The sequence below is a fragment of the Haplochromis burtoni genome, unplaced genomic scaffold (assembly GCF_018398535.1).
Source record: "Haplochromis burtoni strain Fernald_Lab_line unplaced genomic scaffold, NCSU_Asbu1 Contig_47, whole genome shotgun sequence".
In the NCBI taxonomy this organism is placed as follows: domain Eukaryota; kingdom Metazoa; phylum Chordata; class Actinopteri; order Cichliformes; family Cichlidae; genus Haplochromis; species Haplochromis burtoni.
Genome location: NW_024582408.1, coordinates 1 through 15,991, shown reverse-complemented (window position 1 = coordinate 15,991; position 15,991 = coordinate 1). Strand labels below are relative to the sequence as shown.

Here is a 15,991-nt window from a genome sequence, read left to right as displayed (position 1 = left end):
ATGAACGTTTTTTTGTTTGTTTGTTTTGTTTTTCCTGTGTAGGTGATGCAGTTTGGCAGAATTGATGGCAATGCCTACATCCTGGACTTCCAATATCCCTTCTCTGCTGTGCAGGCCTTTGCAGTAGCTTTGGCCAATGTTACTCAACGCCTCAAATGAGATGTCTCCTCCCTATTTACCCTGAGTTGTGGGCTTTAGATGCAGTCTGTTGAAGGGGGTACAGCTGTTTCATTTGAGAATCATAAACTCTTGGATTGGATTCTGGAGACGAGGACTAAAATAAGCCCTGGCCATAGAGAGAAATACAATCACGCTGCACTACACAATGCTGCCACTAGTGTTGGTGCAAAAGCATCGATTGCATTTATGAAGGATGCCGTCAGACCTGCTCCGTTCGGCAGTTGCCGGCACCCTGCAGTGCATGTAGGGCCAAAGAGCTGAGCTTTGGTAAATCATCATGCAAATAAATGCTGCTTTAGCTAGGAGAAGCTTATAGATGTGATAACCAATTGGTTAAGAGAGAGAGAGAGAGGAATTGCTATGGTGCAGTTTTCAAAAGAAGCAGCAGTAATACTTGAAAAACACACTCTGGAGATCAAACTTGTTATCCCTAGAGCGCACAGGTACTACTGGGCACTGAAATCCATTGCTGTACAAACCTTTAGTGAAACAGTTACCACTTTATTATACTGCTTTTGCTTTTAGGATTTTCTTAAAAGACTAAACACAGTGGAGGGTAGGAGGGTCTTTTTTTGTTTTTGCTCTCTGCCCTTTCCTTTTGTTACTGTTGCAGCCTGTCTGGGCTGGAAATGAGGTTTAGATATATGCATTATTTTGGAACACTACTAAGAGTTCAGGCTTTTCACTGTTGTGAAAAGTGGGCCACTGTTACAATATCTGAAAGGTAAAGACCTGCAGTCCACGTGCTGCTTTGAAGGAAGAAGAAATGTTACTCTAATTTATATGTACATGTTGTTTATCGATTCAGATAGAAATCTTAACATTATTGTCATTGTTGTGTTACATAATCCTCACACAGCTTTCTTACCTGATTTATTTGGGAGACTGAGTTTGAATATTACTGTGTAGTCAGGAGAATTCAGGTCATAGCAGTGTACAGACGTATCCTGTACTATCCTGTACTGGTGACATGGGCGCCAAAGAAGTGGCCAAGGCCGAGACTGAACAATTTAAGCTCTGGCATGAAGTGATTTGTCACCTGATGTCACTTCTGTGAAGTGAGTATGTAGTTGTTGTTGTTTTGGGGGGGCTGTCCCTTCTCTTAAAGACCACACTAAACATCCTAGTAAGGTACATGAAATATTTTTGTATATTTCACTTATGCCATTTCATACTCCTTTCAGAACTCATGTAAATACATATCAGTCAAATGTACAATGTTGTAAAGAGACTTAGGTGGCAGATTTCTGTTTACACTTGTCTCCACTGTGTGTAAGTGTAATTCCACATGTGGAGGAGAGCTGTAGTACTGTTTTAACTAAGCAGCCAGGACCATAGAGAGCAGTTAAGTTGATCTTACCATCACTGAAACTCTAAAGTCTGGTCTCCGACGGAGAATGAAGCTACGAGATCTGCCCGTTCAGTAAGCTGACTTTGAAATCTGAAAAGCTGTTTTGTTTTGGGGTTTTTGTTTTTGTTGTTGTTGTTGTTGTTGCTGTTTGAGGCAGGGAAGCTTTTGTTTGTGATCAGCTAAGGACAAAGAACGAGGCCAGCTGGAAGAACTATGGGCAGCAGTAAATTATTCATTCACGGTGCAAATATGTGCATTAGATGACAGCCAAAAATCACAGAGAGAAACGGGAATGTTGAGTGCTCAGTGAAATTGGGAAGGTGTGATGGCATACCACCTCAAATATTTGTGCCAAAATATAGACTTCTGAAAATCTCAAGCTGAAACAAACAGGCCTATTGGGAAGTGTAACTTCTTTACTTTGGACCAGCTCTGCTTGGTCTCTGATTTGATGAGATTATTAGATTTTTTTTTATTTTATTTTTTCTCATATTTAAAAAAGAAAAAAACAAAACAAGCATGTCTGTTGGGAAGTGGGTTGTAGAGATGTGGACTGAGGAGAAAAATAAATGGTCTCCTGATCTTGAAAACGAGCATGTCGTAAAGAAAACTTTTTTTTTTTTGTTAGTTGTGCAATATTTTCTTTAACAAAAAAACCTTTGTCATTTCTTGTGACCACAGTTTGTTACCTTTTTACTTTAGCATCTCAGTTGCTGGTCTGTACATCTTTATTTATGAGATTGTTCCTCAATGTAGATCAAGTATACATACTGTATATTGTGAAGTTTTTTTCCCCCAAACATTTCTTTGTGTTGGGGGGGGGGTTTACAAGTATAGCCCAAGTTATGAGATGGAAATGCAGGGATTGGGTTTGAGGGATGGGAACAGGTGACTTTTTGATGTTTTGTGAAGTTTGCATTGGTGGAAAAGATGTGAATGAGTAAGTGCCCGGTTTATTGTAGTTTGTAGACTAGTTATGTAGAGTGTAAATGTCAAGTCATGGTGTGTCTGTATTCAGCTGTGCAGTCTACCAGCCCCATCAGTGTTGAATCTATCCTCTTCAACCATGTGTGGTCATGACTTCCTGCACATACACACTCATTCATCTTTCACAGGAGTTCACAAGTGTAAGCCACTGAGTTCACGTTCAGCGTTGCTAATGGACTTGGTTAAGGGTTCACTTTAAACTGATGATGACCTGTTGTAGATATTGTAGGATTTGGCTTTTCTCTAGAAAAGATCTGTGCTTTGTATTTGTAGCTGTAGAGTTAAATGACAAAAAAAAAACAACTTGGGGGAAAAAGTCAGAGTCTGACTTGGTGACTGAACGTTTATAGTGAATGGATAGTAAGGCATGCCATGTAAATTATTTTATAATTGTATATGTCACGCATCTTTTGAATAAAATGTCATTGTTTCAGAAAAACACTGGTTTCGTCTTAAATATACATAAATATACTGCAAAGCTCCAAGGAGCCAGACTTTCTTGTAATTTTTTGTGCTCTTAAGCAATAGTCCTCCAGGTTTCTGAAGGTTCGTCCAAGTTGTTGTTGTTGGGTTTTTTTGGACATAGGCTGCTTTTTCATTCATTTTCAGTCCAGTCCTTGTACCTGACAATTTTCAGAGGGATGTTTGTTTGGTTGATAAGCCACTTAACACTTCTCTATGGATCATTCAAGCTTAAAACAGGAACCTAAATGGCGGGATGAACCAGTGTTGTGTCTATATAGCAAACAACTTAGAACTTAATATTTGTTCTTTGCTATCTTTAGTTACTTTGTTGCTATCAGCCTGCTGAAAAAAAAATTAATTTCTTTATTGAATCTGTAATTTACCACAGATGGGTTCCAAAGTACTATTAGCCCGAAACGTGATATATCATAGGATGGTGTGTCCTCAACACATTTAAGGAAGCTGAAGAAGTGGGTGGCCTAAAAACACTCTTCAGCAGATGAACGGTATCTGAAAGTCGTGTCCTTACAAGATGGGAAAGAAAATCCGGGACCTGAGCTAGCAGCTGACTCTTCAGTTGATCCATCAGTTCACTGAATCCACATTAGAAATGGTCTCAATGAAAAGGTGACTATCAAGAAGCCACACTTAAGAAATTAAAACATGGAGAAGTGTGCCAAATTAAACAAGAACTGGACTGCTAATCAGTGGCACTGTGTATTATGAAGTGATAATTTCAAAACCATTTGGATTCATCAATATGAGTTCACGAAAGAGGCACAACAGTGAGTGTTCACAGCCTTCCATCAAACACATGCATTTCAGTTAGTGGTGTAGAAGATCTTGTCAAACTTGATGGAATTATGAACACGGAAAAGTACCACCAGATTTTTTAGTATGACAGTGTTCCCAAACAATGCAGTATAAGTATCCTTGGACAGAGAGAGAGAGAGAAACAGAACCTGACCCCAGACCTCAACACTGAATACTGAGGCAAACGTCCACATGGTTGAAATCAGATCTAAGCAGCTGCTGAACCAGTATACACAAGGTGGTTCTGTTATCTCAGACAGCAGACACTTTGAAAGTGGCGAGTGCGACACACCTGTACAGCCATCACTGGTAGTACCAATTAATATGACTTTTACTGCTGAGAAAAGACAAAGAACATCGTAATTTTGACTAATTTAATACATGTACAGTCTGAGATTCTGCTACTGAGATGTGTATAAACCTGTGGACGTTCCCAAAGCACAGCTTCCTATAGCACAGACAAAAAAGAACTTAATTCCTCTTATTAAAGGAGACCTCGAGTTTAATCGCACACTTCATTTACCGTAATTAATATTTATGAGAAAGCGCGCATAAAAATTAAGAATTTACCTCATGTTTTGTTGTATTTAGATTTGTACTTGCAGTTTTCACCTCATTTTTTGTCATATAATTTTTTTATTATTTTTATTTTGTTTATTTTGTTTGCATTTTACAGTTTTTAGAGTTTATTAAACTGTGTATGTGCTTAAATGGTTTGGCTGGTGTAATGCCAGTTTGTAGAATAAATTAAATTAGTTATTTTGTCTTTACGTTAAGGGGAAAAAACCCCTATATTATCTATATGTTTTAATCCACCCATTTTTCAGTGATTGCTCGCACCTCCTGTCAATCAGTGTGACTCAGATTGCGCTAAGACGCAATAAATTGTTTACTAATTTATTTTATGCAACCGTGGTCCATGGGGGTTGTTAGAGCTAAAAGACGGCTCCACAGACACTTCTTACTGACCAATGTAGCTTCCTGTTAACAGCCTCTGTCCATGGTGCTGAACTCTGATCATGTGACTGTCCTCTACGTTTCCGCCCCCCGCTCTTCTTTTCTTGTTTTAACAGCCCTTTTTTTTTGAAGCCACACAAACAAAACGGCTTGGGCTGCACTTTTAATTTACGCACGTAACAATACGTGACAGGTGACTGCGCCTTTTACTGAGGCCCCCGGATTGTTTCCTCATCGCCATTTCGGGTGTGATAATAATAATAATAATAATGGACACCGACTACTCGTCCGGCCTGGAGAACCCTCTGTACAGCGAGCTCAAGTATTTCTGTAGGAAAATACGGGAGGCCTACAATGAGCTCAAAGAGGACCTGACACCTTATCGCGATGACCGCTTTTATAGGTAGGCGCCTCTAGCTTAAATATACACACATGCATGGTGGGTTTACTTTCATTGTGTACGTCTGCGTTTTAAATCAGAAATATCTCACATCTCTGTCGTGACGCCAGCCATCCGTCTTTTTTTCGTTTAAAAAAATGTTATACAGAACCAGTGGTTTTCTAAACCATAAGGCAGGAGAAATTCAAATAAATGGGGAAAACGGGAAAGGCTGAGTCCTTTGCCGACATACACTTAGAACACATATGTTAGCTAAATCCACAATTTAAACACGGTACGATTTCTACCAAAGGCAACAAGTGCTACCCTGTAGAAATTTATTTCTTTAGATGTATTTTAATGTCGGTTAAAAGCCATATTTAATTGTACAAAAGCAAATGGTTGGTTGTATGATTCGTGAGAGATATAATTTTCATCACTCCGGTTGTTAGAAGTCAACGCTCGACATGCGATGTGTTCCCACTACGCCTGCGCGAAACTACAATCAGCCGTCACTTTGAAGATATTTAATCACACGCCTGAATAAAATAAGGCTCTGTTACCATAGATTAAATATATCGATGTAATGTACAACACTAAATTAATTTAGTGTATGTAACGCTTTGCATAGTGTTAAGGTACTAAACGTTAGTGAGCTGATAAACAAAGGAGGCAATGGGATGCTCCTTCACTCCCAGAAGCCTCCTTTTCACGACCCCTTTCCCCTGTCTGCTGCCGTCACGAGACTCCGCCCCTCCCATTCCATGACGTTGCATTCCAGTTGTCGTGGAGTGATGTTGATACGCGGATGTGGATTCACTGCGAAATTTTCACTGGTTTTCACTTGACCAACGTCGCTAACCGACAGAAATGGACATGTACGGGTAAGATTTGTCCAGCCGAGATCCTCGAAGTACTCCACTAGTACTTACAAGCACGAAAAGTAGCGTTAGAGGCACTGTGTGGCTCTGCTGGGATCAACCACTGCTAGCATGAAGTAGCATGGGAGCTAATCACTGTTGACATATCCGTCTCTGAACAGCCTCTGAGCTAACACCGAAACCACTAAGCAAATATTCACCACCAGGTTTCGTTCGCGCTACTTTCTTCGTGTGGATGTCTTACTTAGTGTGTGATAACCCCAGTGACTGTCTCCCCGTGACAGATTGGCTCCCATGCGGCTGTACACCTTATCTAAAAGACATTTTGTGCTAGTCTTCGTGGTCTTCCTGATGTGCTTCGGCCTCACAGTCTTCATAGGAATAACAGGTATGATGACAGTGATCATTCAAATGTAGACGTTAAAATAAACCAGCCATCGCCTATCTTTTCCTGTTTGAGGTTAGGTTAGGTTTCTGGGATGTTGCACTGATTTAACAAGTGTTTTATTTTGTAGGTCCAAGGATTATTGCTGAGCAGGAGCACAATGGTGACCAGTTCCTTGCAAAAAACGTTTCTGTTAAGGTGAGGCATTTGTTAGATAGAAGGATATGCATCGGCAGTTCTGCACTAAAATATTTGAGGACCGTTGTTGAAAAGTCAAGGAAATGCCCATTACTTTGAATTTGATGGAAAATGTTGATAAGAGAGTCACTGCTTGGAGAATTAGACTCCTTTTACACAACGCTTCTTAACAATATTGATATTGTTTTGCTGTGGTGAAACTTAAATGTCCCAAAGATAGACTGCAAAAATCTAGTTTTAGATATTTTCCCTAGTGTCTTTTTATTGTGCTATTTCATGCAGTCACGGAGAACTTGGTGATTCGCTTAAATTGGAATTTTAAAGGGATAGGATTAAATGGCTTATAAAGTGAAATGATTCATCCTCTCCACTCATAATTTCTCTTCTTGCTGCAGAGATGATCTTCTTAAGGCTTTGAGATTAACCATCAGTTGGTTTGCATTAACCAGGCTTTATTATTATTAATTATCATTAATTAATCAGATTTCACTCTACAAATTCACTTTACTGTGTTAGTATAGGTTATAATCTTTATTTGAAGAGCTCTTTAAAAATGTATGTCAGTGCAGCACCTTGATAAGAAGCACATTTTATTACATCACCTTAATGTTCATAGTTCAACTGTGTCTTTAACAGCGTGTCGTTGAAAGTTCACAACTTATCAGAAGGTTTTAGGGGTTCAATATCTTGCCCAAGGATACTTTAGCGAAGCATGTTATTGTTATGTTTGTTTATTACATTGTCATTGATTGTAGCAGTTTATTTTGTTTTATGTTGTTCTGAGAAAAGCGTTCTCATTTGAGCGCCCCCTTTTGTGAAATTTTTTAATAATTGAAGTTTGCTGATAATAGTAATAATAATAATAAATGTATAAACAGATTGTGCCTTTATGTGTTTTCAGACTGGGCCCTTTCATCTAGTTTCTTCTCCCCTGACCACCTACAATCAGCAGCTGTGGCTCACATGTGTGATGCAGGCTGAAAACAGCAAAAGTAAGAGACCACAGATTGAGCTTTTTACAGTTTTGTGTTGGGGTGGAGACAGCTTTCTCTTTTAGTATAATATGGGTAACACCACGTAACACTACTGTTATTTGTGCTGTCAGTGAGAGATTTCAAGCAGCCCTTTGAGATCAACGTTGAGTTGAAGGGAGTGATGCAGGATGCCAGCGTGATGCACATCAACAACGGGCGCATTAAGTCACGGATGCTGCACTGCGCGGCTGCTGTAAGTATCGGTCAGCCTGCTCTCACAGCAGTGTGTGTGTCAGAGAAGACAATTTTAGATGCACATTTAAGAAGTAGTGCAGATGGTTATTGAGCATGTGTTGTTTTGCTTTTTTCTTTTTGTCTCACCTCACAGAATTGCGATGAGATCATTGTACTGCATCTGGGCTACCTGAACTACACCCAGTACCAGGTTATGGTGAGCTTCAAAGGCCTTGAAAATATCACATATGACATCAAGGTTAAGTTTGTGGTAAGTTAAAAAGATCCCAGGTTTTTTTTGTTTTGTTTGTTTGTTTGTTTTTTAAATTGCTCAAGGCCTCAAGTAACTCGCATGCTTTTGAACTCCTCTCTCTCTTGCTCCCCTGTTTTTCCCTCTTCAGTGGAAAACATATAATTCCACCTTCTCACAAGTGGAAATTTGGTTCCGGTTTGTCTTTGTGGTATTGACCTTCATGGTGACCGTAAGAACATGATAATTTTTTTTTCATTCAGTTTGATCTGCACATTCTGTCCTGTTATAACACTTAAAACCAAAACCTTTTTCCAGATGGGATAACTAATGGTACTTTTTCCTGTTTGTGCCAGTGTATGTTTGCTCACTCACTGAGGAAATTTTCCATGAGAGACTGGGGGATAGAGCAGAAGTGGATGTCTATTCTTCTCCCTTTGTTGCTGCTCTACAATGGTAAGTTTCTCTTCTCACTTGAGGACACATTTTACCTGTCACTTACACACCTGGAGCCGATTGCACCAACTCAACAAACAAAAGCTGGAGTTTCCCAGGGCTGTCTTTTGTCTTCTATTCTGTTCATAATTTTGACAGACAGCATTTCTACATGTGCCCAAGGGGAAGGAGGGTATCGATTTCAGTGGTCTTGCATCTTATCTCTACTTTTTTGTGGATGAGCTGGTCCTGTTGGCTTCATTGTGTGACAACCTCCACCTTGCACTGGGGCAGTTTGTAGCAGGGATGAGGATGAGGACCTGCAAGTCTTGAGGCTGTGGCTCTCAGCTAGATAGGGGTGGTGGGAGATTGATAGGTGGATTGGTGCATGAGTCTGCCGTGATGCAGTATATTATGGTGACAGTAGAGATGAGTGTGATCTACCGTTCTACCTACCCTCATGTATGGTTATGTATGGTCACATGCTGTGGGTATTCAAGTACAAGTACAAGTGAGGGACATGAGAATTCTCAGAGTATTCTCTGGGCTCTTCCTTAGAGATAGGGTCAGGAGCTAAGTCATTTGAGAGGAGCTAAAGAAAGAAGAGCTGTTGGAGTGGCTGGACAGAGGGTGTAAAGTGCCCCCTCTGGATAAGTGGGAGAAAATGGATATAACTAAATTAGAATACGTTTCCACTTACAAACATTATATCTGAGTTGTAGAGACTAGTTGCCATTTATATATATATTTTTTATTTATGCATGTGTATTTAAAGTTGTAGAGAGCTGACTCTTACAAACAGGTGATATGAAGCGTGGTGAACATGTCACCTGACACATTACAGAAACATAAATCATCCAATAAGAACATTTGGGTAATAATTTCTATAAGAAAACATACACCTCTCTGTGTACACACTCAACAGTTTGTTTGTTTTCATCGTTCAGATCCTTTCTTCCCGCTGTCATTCCTGGTGAACAGCTGGTTTCCAGGGACCTTGGACACCTTCTTTCAGGCACTGTTCCTGTGTGCTCTGCTGCTCTTCTGGCTTTGTGTTTATCACGGCATCAGAGTCCAGGTGGGTACAGTATTAATCTGCAGCTTCAGTGATTTCCTTCCATTTTTAGCACACCAACATGAATCTTTTATCTTGGTGTTTTGCTTCTGCAGGGTGAGAGGAAATTTCTGACTTTCTACCTGCCTAAGCTGGTTATCGTCGGTCTTCTGTGGCTGTCAGCAGTTACTCTGGGCATATGGCAAACGTAAGCACGACCTCCAGACAGAACCCAGCTCATTGAACTTGTGATTTATATGCATACCAAACAAGCAGACTAAGCTTTACTCCATCTGAATTTTCAGGGTTAATGAACTCCAAGATCCCACCTATCAGTACAAAGTGGATATAGCGAACTTTCAGGTAAGACTGTTACCGTTAGCACTTCTTTAAACAGCTTCTTATAAAGTGAAAGCTGAAGAAATTTCTTATCCAGTGTGTAATGTTTTATCTGTAATTTGTCATTTAAAAGACTAAAGTTTATAAATTTTTGTTCATTTTAATTTGATTAATGTCCTTATGGATAGATATTACATAGAAATAGCTTCAGGTCTACTTTCATTTATTTTGAGCCCTTTGTTATTTTTTTTAAAGGGTATGAAAGTCTTCTTCCTGATTGTCGTCGCCCTCTACATCTTATACTTGATATTCCTGATTGTCAGAGCTTGTTCTGAACTTAAGAACATGCCTTACTCAGGTATCAGAGCACACCACAACTCTCAGCGTTCGATTCGACTTCAACTTTTAATGTAAAAGTGTTAACCAGCTGTCTCTTCTCGATCACCAGATCTCCGGCTCAAGTTTCTGACAGCACTGACGTTTGTGGTTCTTATTATAAGGTATGTTCAACAAAGAGCAAACTTTTTTTTTTTAACGTTTTCACTATTTCTGTGTTTCTGATTAACCTCTCTTTCTCCCGCAGCATGGCTATTCTCTACCTGAGGTTTGGTGCTAAGGCTCTTCAAGACAACTTTGTTGCTGAATTGTCCACCCATTACCAGAACTATATCCTTTGACTTGTATTCATTTGTGCACATTTGCATCACAACTTGGCATATTTATTGGTTCATGAGGTTGAGTGGGTTGTCCTCTAAGGCCAGTGGTTCAATTCCCACGTCCTCTAGTCTACATGTTGAAGGATCCTTTGGCTAGATACTGAACCCTGATTTGAAAAACATGCTGGATGTGTGTGTGAATGAGGCTTGTAGTAAAGAAAGTACTATGAGTGTTCAAATAGCGCCATTTGATCATCACTGTTCCTTAATTCAAAACATACCAGCTGAATTTTTGTCCTTCTATGGCCTGCTCAACTTTTACTTGTACACATTAGCATTTGTGTATTCTCCTTCGAAAAATGCACTTTATGGTGAGTTAGATAGAAGTTTCTTTGTTGCTCATTTATACCAGCACGCTTTGCCAGCATGCTTCTTTTTTTTTAAATTCAAATTTTATGTTGAATTTCCCAGACTCCCAGTTGAAGGATAATCCAGCTTTCTCCATGCTAAATGACTCAGACGACGAAGTGATATACGGGTAGGTGTTTTATCTACTTGCCTTTCAAATCCTTTTTAATTGTGCAGAGTAAACTCAGTGTAAGCATACTAGACCCCCTGATATTTTTCTTGTTTTGTTTTTTTTTCAGGAGTGATTATGAAGACATGCCTTTACAAAACGGGCGTGCGATCAAAGCAACTGCCAAGTACCAGGATGAGAGTGACAGTGACTGAGGTATCTCTGACTGTGTCCACGTTGGAAACTCTTGTGCACATGTACAAAAAGGATGCACATGAATTTATGTACTCCAAAGTGTACATAATTATATTTTTAAAACGGTTCATGTCTACTGAATGTACTGCTTTTGGATGGTGAGGTATGATGTAGCCACTCAGACTTTTTTTCTTAATTGAAAATAAGGGAAACAAACACTTTGTTTTAATCTATAAACCCCCTACCCTCACCTACCCATTGCCAGCCTTTTTTCTCAACTTGATGATTAAAATTATCAGGAAAAAGGACTCATGTTAACCAGGGATGTTTCTGTGAAATCATCATTTCTTCATAATTTTTTCCTTTAAAAAAAAAAAAGCCTTGTATTAAACAACCGTTGTCTTTCTTGTGTTAATGCCATTTCTTTCCACTCTGGGAACAATGGGAAGTCACTTATCTGGTCAGAGCTGAGTGACATTTACAGGTAATGCTGCATCTGCTGCACATGAGCTTCTTAAAGTAGATACAGTGTGGCTCGCTTGTCCTGACACGACATGTAAACAGGGAGTCTGCTGTCTTCAAGACGCTGAATACAGAGAGCCTTAAACTCGACCGCTGGTACCACTCACTATTTCTATTTTTGGCAAAGCAGCTATATGTAAATGCACTTTTCAAGAATTTTATTTATCTTGCCAAAAAAGTGATGACACTGTATTTTGTGACACATTGCATGTATTTTCTCACAGCAGTATAATGGACTACAGACCTATCATGTTAAATGTTTCTTTATCCCAGCATGTACAGTAGATGTTGGATTGTTTTGAAGCAAACTTTTTTCCCCCAGCAGCTTTGCCCATATTTCCTTACAATGTGGGAAACTGTGCCATTTTTTTTCAGTTGCCTAAAGCTGGAGGTCAAGTTGACAAATCGGCCAAAACAAATGTATTTCTCTTCTCTGTAAATATATATTTTAACCAAGATGGTGCCTTGTCTCTACATCACCCAATTTTCTTCTAAATGGGACTGCAATCTTAAGAATTGTAAGTGCTTCAAGATTAGTTTACATGTCTGATTCTTTCGGTGCAAGTGTAGCTTTTGTTAGTTTAAGGTGGTTAAACTGGGTGGTTTTTGGTGTTTAAAAAATACCTGCAATATTTGTTGCTTCAAAAGATAAAGCTTGTACATGTAGCATTATCATGTCATGTTGTGTAAATAAAACTATGTACATAAGGCATATCTGTTTTAATAAATCTCTCTTAACACACAAGATGAACATATCAAAATCCCAAAACAAAGAGCGGGAGTTCTCAAAAATGTGGACACAATCACTGGGTTTGGTGATGTAGGTTCAGATGGCGAGCCCGAATACACTGACAATGCAGTACACAGACTTGTTCTCCCATCTCACTGTACAGCTTCCTGTTGGGTATAACATTACATTATATCAGTACGTAGCGGAGTTAAATTTATACACTCAAACAAAATAAGGGGTTAATTTTCTCACAGAAAACTAAAAATCTAAATCATGAATCAGTTATTAAGATGATCAGTTCCTCTGTATTCATCTTTACTGTTCTGAGCCCTGATTAAGCCTCTAAATCAGGGGAGTCAAACTTAATTTAGATCTGAATTTGTCTTTTAATTAGCAAATCATGTGCAAAACATGATTAACAGCCTGAGATATCAGTTGTTCAGTTCTGTTTTAGTTCAAAAGTTTTAGTATTAGGACATGATAAAAAATAACTGGGTCCTTAGCAGCTTCTAAAATGATGTAAATACAACTTCAGATGAAGAACAACTGATGTGCTTCTCCATGGTATTACTGGAATTTGTCCTCCTCAACATTGTAATAACGAAACTGCCCAAACCTGCTTGGGCAGAGATTTGGGCATCACACTTGCTGATCATTGCAGTTGCTGATGATCAGTTAATGAAGTGTATTTGATTATTATACTATTGATACTATTACACTCTCTTAAAGCATAAATAAATGTATGCAGCAAATATGTACTTAGTATTTTACATTCTCCTGTTGCATTTGCGCTTAGTTTTTATTAAATCACTGTATTGCTGTTCATCTGAGGTTGTACTGAAATACAATCTAAACAGTCACACGGACAGTCTGGGACGCAAATCCTTTCATTGATAACTTAAAAAAAGAACACATTCTACATGAGAAATACACAAGTGTTTTTGTCTTTACCATCGGTAGAGTTGTCCCAGAAGCATGTGCTGGCTGTTTGCATACCTGCTCCATTTTTCTGCATGATGACACAGGTTACTAACAGAACAAGAGAAGATAATAAGATTAAAAAAAAAAAAAACTTTTGTGGTTTTTCTAATGCCAAACATTGGGAAATTCCTTTGTTGTAGCAGAGAAACATAAATTGCACATTATTTTATAGCACTTAGAAGTATAAAATAAGTCCATAAAATAAAATTCAGCATGAAATAATACTAATTTGAAATAAAAATAAAATGCATACAATAAAGTCAAATGTGTTAAAAAAAAATCCAGATAAAACAGAATTAGAAATCCAGTAAAAACATATATATTGTTTTTTAACGTCCACTGAAAACCACAAGAGACACAAGGTGGTTATTTCACGGGTAGGAGTCCACATACAAATATATTTGAAAGGCTTTCCCAGCTTGCTGAGCTGACTGAGGCACTGCTCCACTATACTGGTGGTCCACTGGTTCACTCGGTTGTGCTGGTAGGCGTTTCCTCCTATGGTTGCTTCCACCGACTATACAGATATTTTTTTAATCATTAAAAAAAACAAAGTAATCAACACAGTAATCAAACAGCTTACAATAAGTCTTATACAGCTATTATTATTTTAAAAAGGTAACAAAATTAAGACTTTTAATAAAAGTTTTCCTCAAGGAGTGAATATGGTAGGGCAAATTAGTGGAGTACTGTATAACTGTTCAGCTAGAGACATTGCCTAGCAACCGCTACCGTGCCCTTAGCAACCGGTCATTCCTACACACAAATTTGAAAGCCAAGGCCCGACAGAACCTAAACTTGAGCTTTTTGGGGGTGAAACTAAAAATACCAACACTGCCAAGGGTTGTTTTTAAAAAAACAACAACTTTTTTTTTTATTTTTTACCTCTTTTATGATTGTGCTCACGTCTTCAACGACGAACCCAGCCTGTTGAATGAAAAAAGCGCCGTTAAAGCTAGCAAGGCGACACAGCCTTCTAACCACACTTTCAGGGAAACGTAGTCTGCACGCGAATTCAAAGTATGTGACAGGAAAAACGTGCAACAACAACTAGTTTCTATGAACAAACCCACCTCTTCTTCTATCTGATAGTCCATGGCTTCGGCCTCCCGGAGCAACCTAGATATATCACTTCCGGTAGGTTTCCTTCACAATAAATGCGTATCGAGAAGAGAGAAAATTGTACAGGGAGTTATCAACAGGCGTTAATTCATCGGAAAACACAAGTATTTACAGAAATAATATCAAAGAAACAAAGAAAGAAAGAAAAAAACCAAACATTTTTTTATAAAAATGACGAAAACTGACATTATTATTATTATTAATAATAATAATAATAATAATAATTTTCATGATGCTTCAAGTCCATTTCTGGATGGGAGCATGTGTCACTCTAAAACCTTTTCATACCGTTCAGCGGTAATCGTACCCACAAATACATTTTCGTTGTGGCACGATATAATGGGAAAATAAACAGGTTATGCAACGGTATAAGGAAGAAAAGTTGGAAGCACGTCATTTTGATTTTAAAGGCAGCAACAAGTCTCAAAAACGTTGGAACAAGGGCAAGGAAAGGCTGAAAAAGCAAGTGGTACTAAAGAGGAATATCTGGAGGAACATTTTACAACTAATGAGGTTAAGTGACAGGTCAGTAAAATGACTGATTATTGTGTTAACTTTACATAAACTGCTTTTGCAAACTTGTTTTTCTATAGTTTGTCTGCAAATATAGAGTATGCAGAGGTGTACACAGAAGAATGGAGCACTTGTTAGGCAACCAAATAAAAATAGCTGGGATTTAATGTCACACCATCACACCACAATGTTAAGACTTAGAAAGTAATAGAATACTTCTATTAGAATTAGAATAGAATAGAAATTAGATTAGAATAGAATACAAGCCACCCCTTATGGGAGTACCTTTTAAAGGTAGTTTTGGTCAAACCAACTCTTTATGAACAGTGCCTTTTATTTCATTCTTTAACCTAGTTTCAATTCTCGATGTCGTACTGTTTTGTTAATCCTACTTTTTTTTATTTGTTTGTTTTTTGTGTGTTTTCTAACCTAAGGCTGTTTTGCTAACTGTTAAACAAGCTAAAGTGTAAAAAATGTATTCGCTTTTCTTTTGTTTGTTTGTTATGGTTTTTTTTTTTAAAAAAATAGCACTGGGGTTAGTTCGTTAAAGTAATACAAATGCAGAAAAGATAAACAGATACATTCAACCTCCCTCCAGCTGCAAGTTTTCTCAGACTTGGCCAACTTCACCCTTCTCAGAAATAGCCAGGAAAGCCATTACCCTGTCAGGCTTTGGGAAGAGTCATTTCACACCAAAGTTACAAAAATGCAGAAATAATTGTAACTTATTTAAGCTCGTTTTGTATGTCCACTTCCATGGTTAGAAACTGCTGCAAATCCAGTGTCAGTACTCTACAGTAGATTACTGTGGTCTAGAGTAGACTTTGTGCAGTTTTCTGTCTGTACACCTGAGGGCGGAAGTGTGTCTTTGTG

At 38.4% G+C, this 15,991-nt stretch overlaps 3 protein-coding genes across 4 annotated transcripts in view; 2 read left to right on the top strand and 1 right to left on the bottom strand.

Moving 5' to 3' along the window:
- The window catches only part of tulp4a (TUB like protein 4a), a 29,289-nt gene extending 26,009 nt beyond the window's left edge, over nucleotides 1-3,280 (top strand). Inside the window, exon 15 of the mRNA XM_014330647.2 lies at nucleotides 43-3,280. Coding sequence (XP_014186133.1) covers nucleotides 43-159 — 117 coding nt within the window. The 3' untranslated portion in view covers nucleotides 160-3,280. The remainder of the gene's footprint in view (nucleotides 1-42) is intronic.
- A 1,556-nt stretch (nucleotides 3,281-4,836) lies between these two features.
- tmem181 (transmembrane protein 181) lies at nucleotides 4,837-11,549 on the top strand. Of its 2 annotated transcripts, none has more exons than XM_014330648.2 (17): nucleotides 4,837-5,156; nucleotides 6,298-6,401; nucleotides 6,529-6,596; nucleotides 7,498-7,588; nucleotides 7,702-7,823; nucleotides 7,959-8,075; nucleotides 8,206-8,286; nucleotides 8,411-8,510; nucleotides 9,437-9,567; nucleotides 9,660-9,751; nucleotides 9,849-9,906; nucleotides 10,138-10,240; nucleotides 10,331-10,382; nucleotides 10,466-10,548; nucleotides 10,820-10,909; nucleotides 11,010-11,076; nucleotides 11,186-11,549. In XM_014330648.2, exons 1-17 carry the CDS (start codon nucleotides 5,023-5,025, stop codon nucleotides 11,268-11,270), a joined length of 1,578 nt encoding a protein of 525 aa, XP_014186134.1. In that variant the 5' UTR covers nucleotides 4,837-5,022; the 3' UTR covers nucleotides 11,271-11,549. The 2 variants fall into 2 exon arrangements, with proteins under 2 accessions (XP_014186134.1, XP_014186135.1); XM_014330649.2 differs by lacking the exon at nucleotides 4,837-5,156 and adding an exon at nucleotides 5,191-6,016.
- A 928-nt stretch (nucleotides 11,550-12,477) lies between these two features.
- On the bottom strand, nucleotides 12,478-14,670 carry dynlt1b (dynein light chain Tctex-type 1b). The gene is made up of 5 exons (XM_005951131.3): nucleotides 14,557-14,670; nucleotides 14,369-14,410; nucleotides 13,877-14,000; nucleotides 13,454-13,531; nucleotides 12,478-12,669 (listed from the first exon to the last, which is right to left on the bottom strand). The coding sequence occupies exons 1-5, from the start codon at nucleotides 14,578-14,580 to the stop codon at nucleotides 12,599-12,601; spliced, it is 339 nt and encodes a 112-aa protein (XP_005951193.1). The 5' UTR covers nucleotides 14,581-14,670; the 3' UTR covers nucleotides 12,478-12,598.
- Between the last annotated feature and the right edge of the window lie 1,321 nt (nucleotides 14,671-15,991).

Bases quoted from the DNA above. Each gene is read 5' to 3' on its own strand.
- dynlt1b (XM_005951131.3), bottom strand. From the start codon at position 14,580: ATGGACTATCAGATAGAAGAAGAG. The intron at 14,411-14,556 runs GTGGGTTTGTTC...TTCATTCAACAG, and splicing joins ACTATCAGATAGAAGAAGAG to GCTGGGTTCGTCGTTGAAGA. The intron at 14,001-14,368 runs GTAAAAAATAAA...ATATCTGTATAG, and splicing joins TGAGCACAATCATAAAAGAG to TCGGTGGAAGCAACCATAGG.
- tmem181 (XM_014330648.2), top strand. From the start codon at position 5,023: ATGGACACCGACTACTCGTCCGGCCTGGAGAACCCTCTGTACAGCGAG. The intron at 9,752-9,848 runs GTAAGCACGACC...CTGAATTTTCAG, and splicing joins ACTCTGGGCATATGGCAAAC to GGTTAATGAACTCCAAGATC. The intron at 10,549-10,819 runs ATATCCTTTGAC...TTCAAAACATAC, and splicing joins GTCCACCCATTACCAGAACT to CAGCTGAATTTTTGTCCTTC.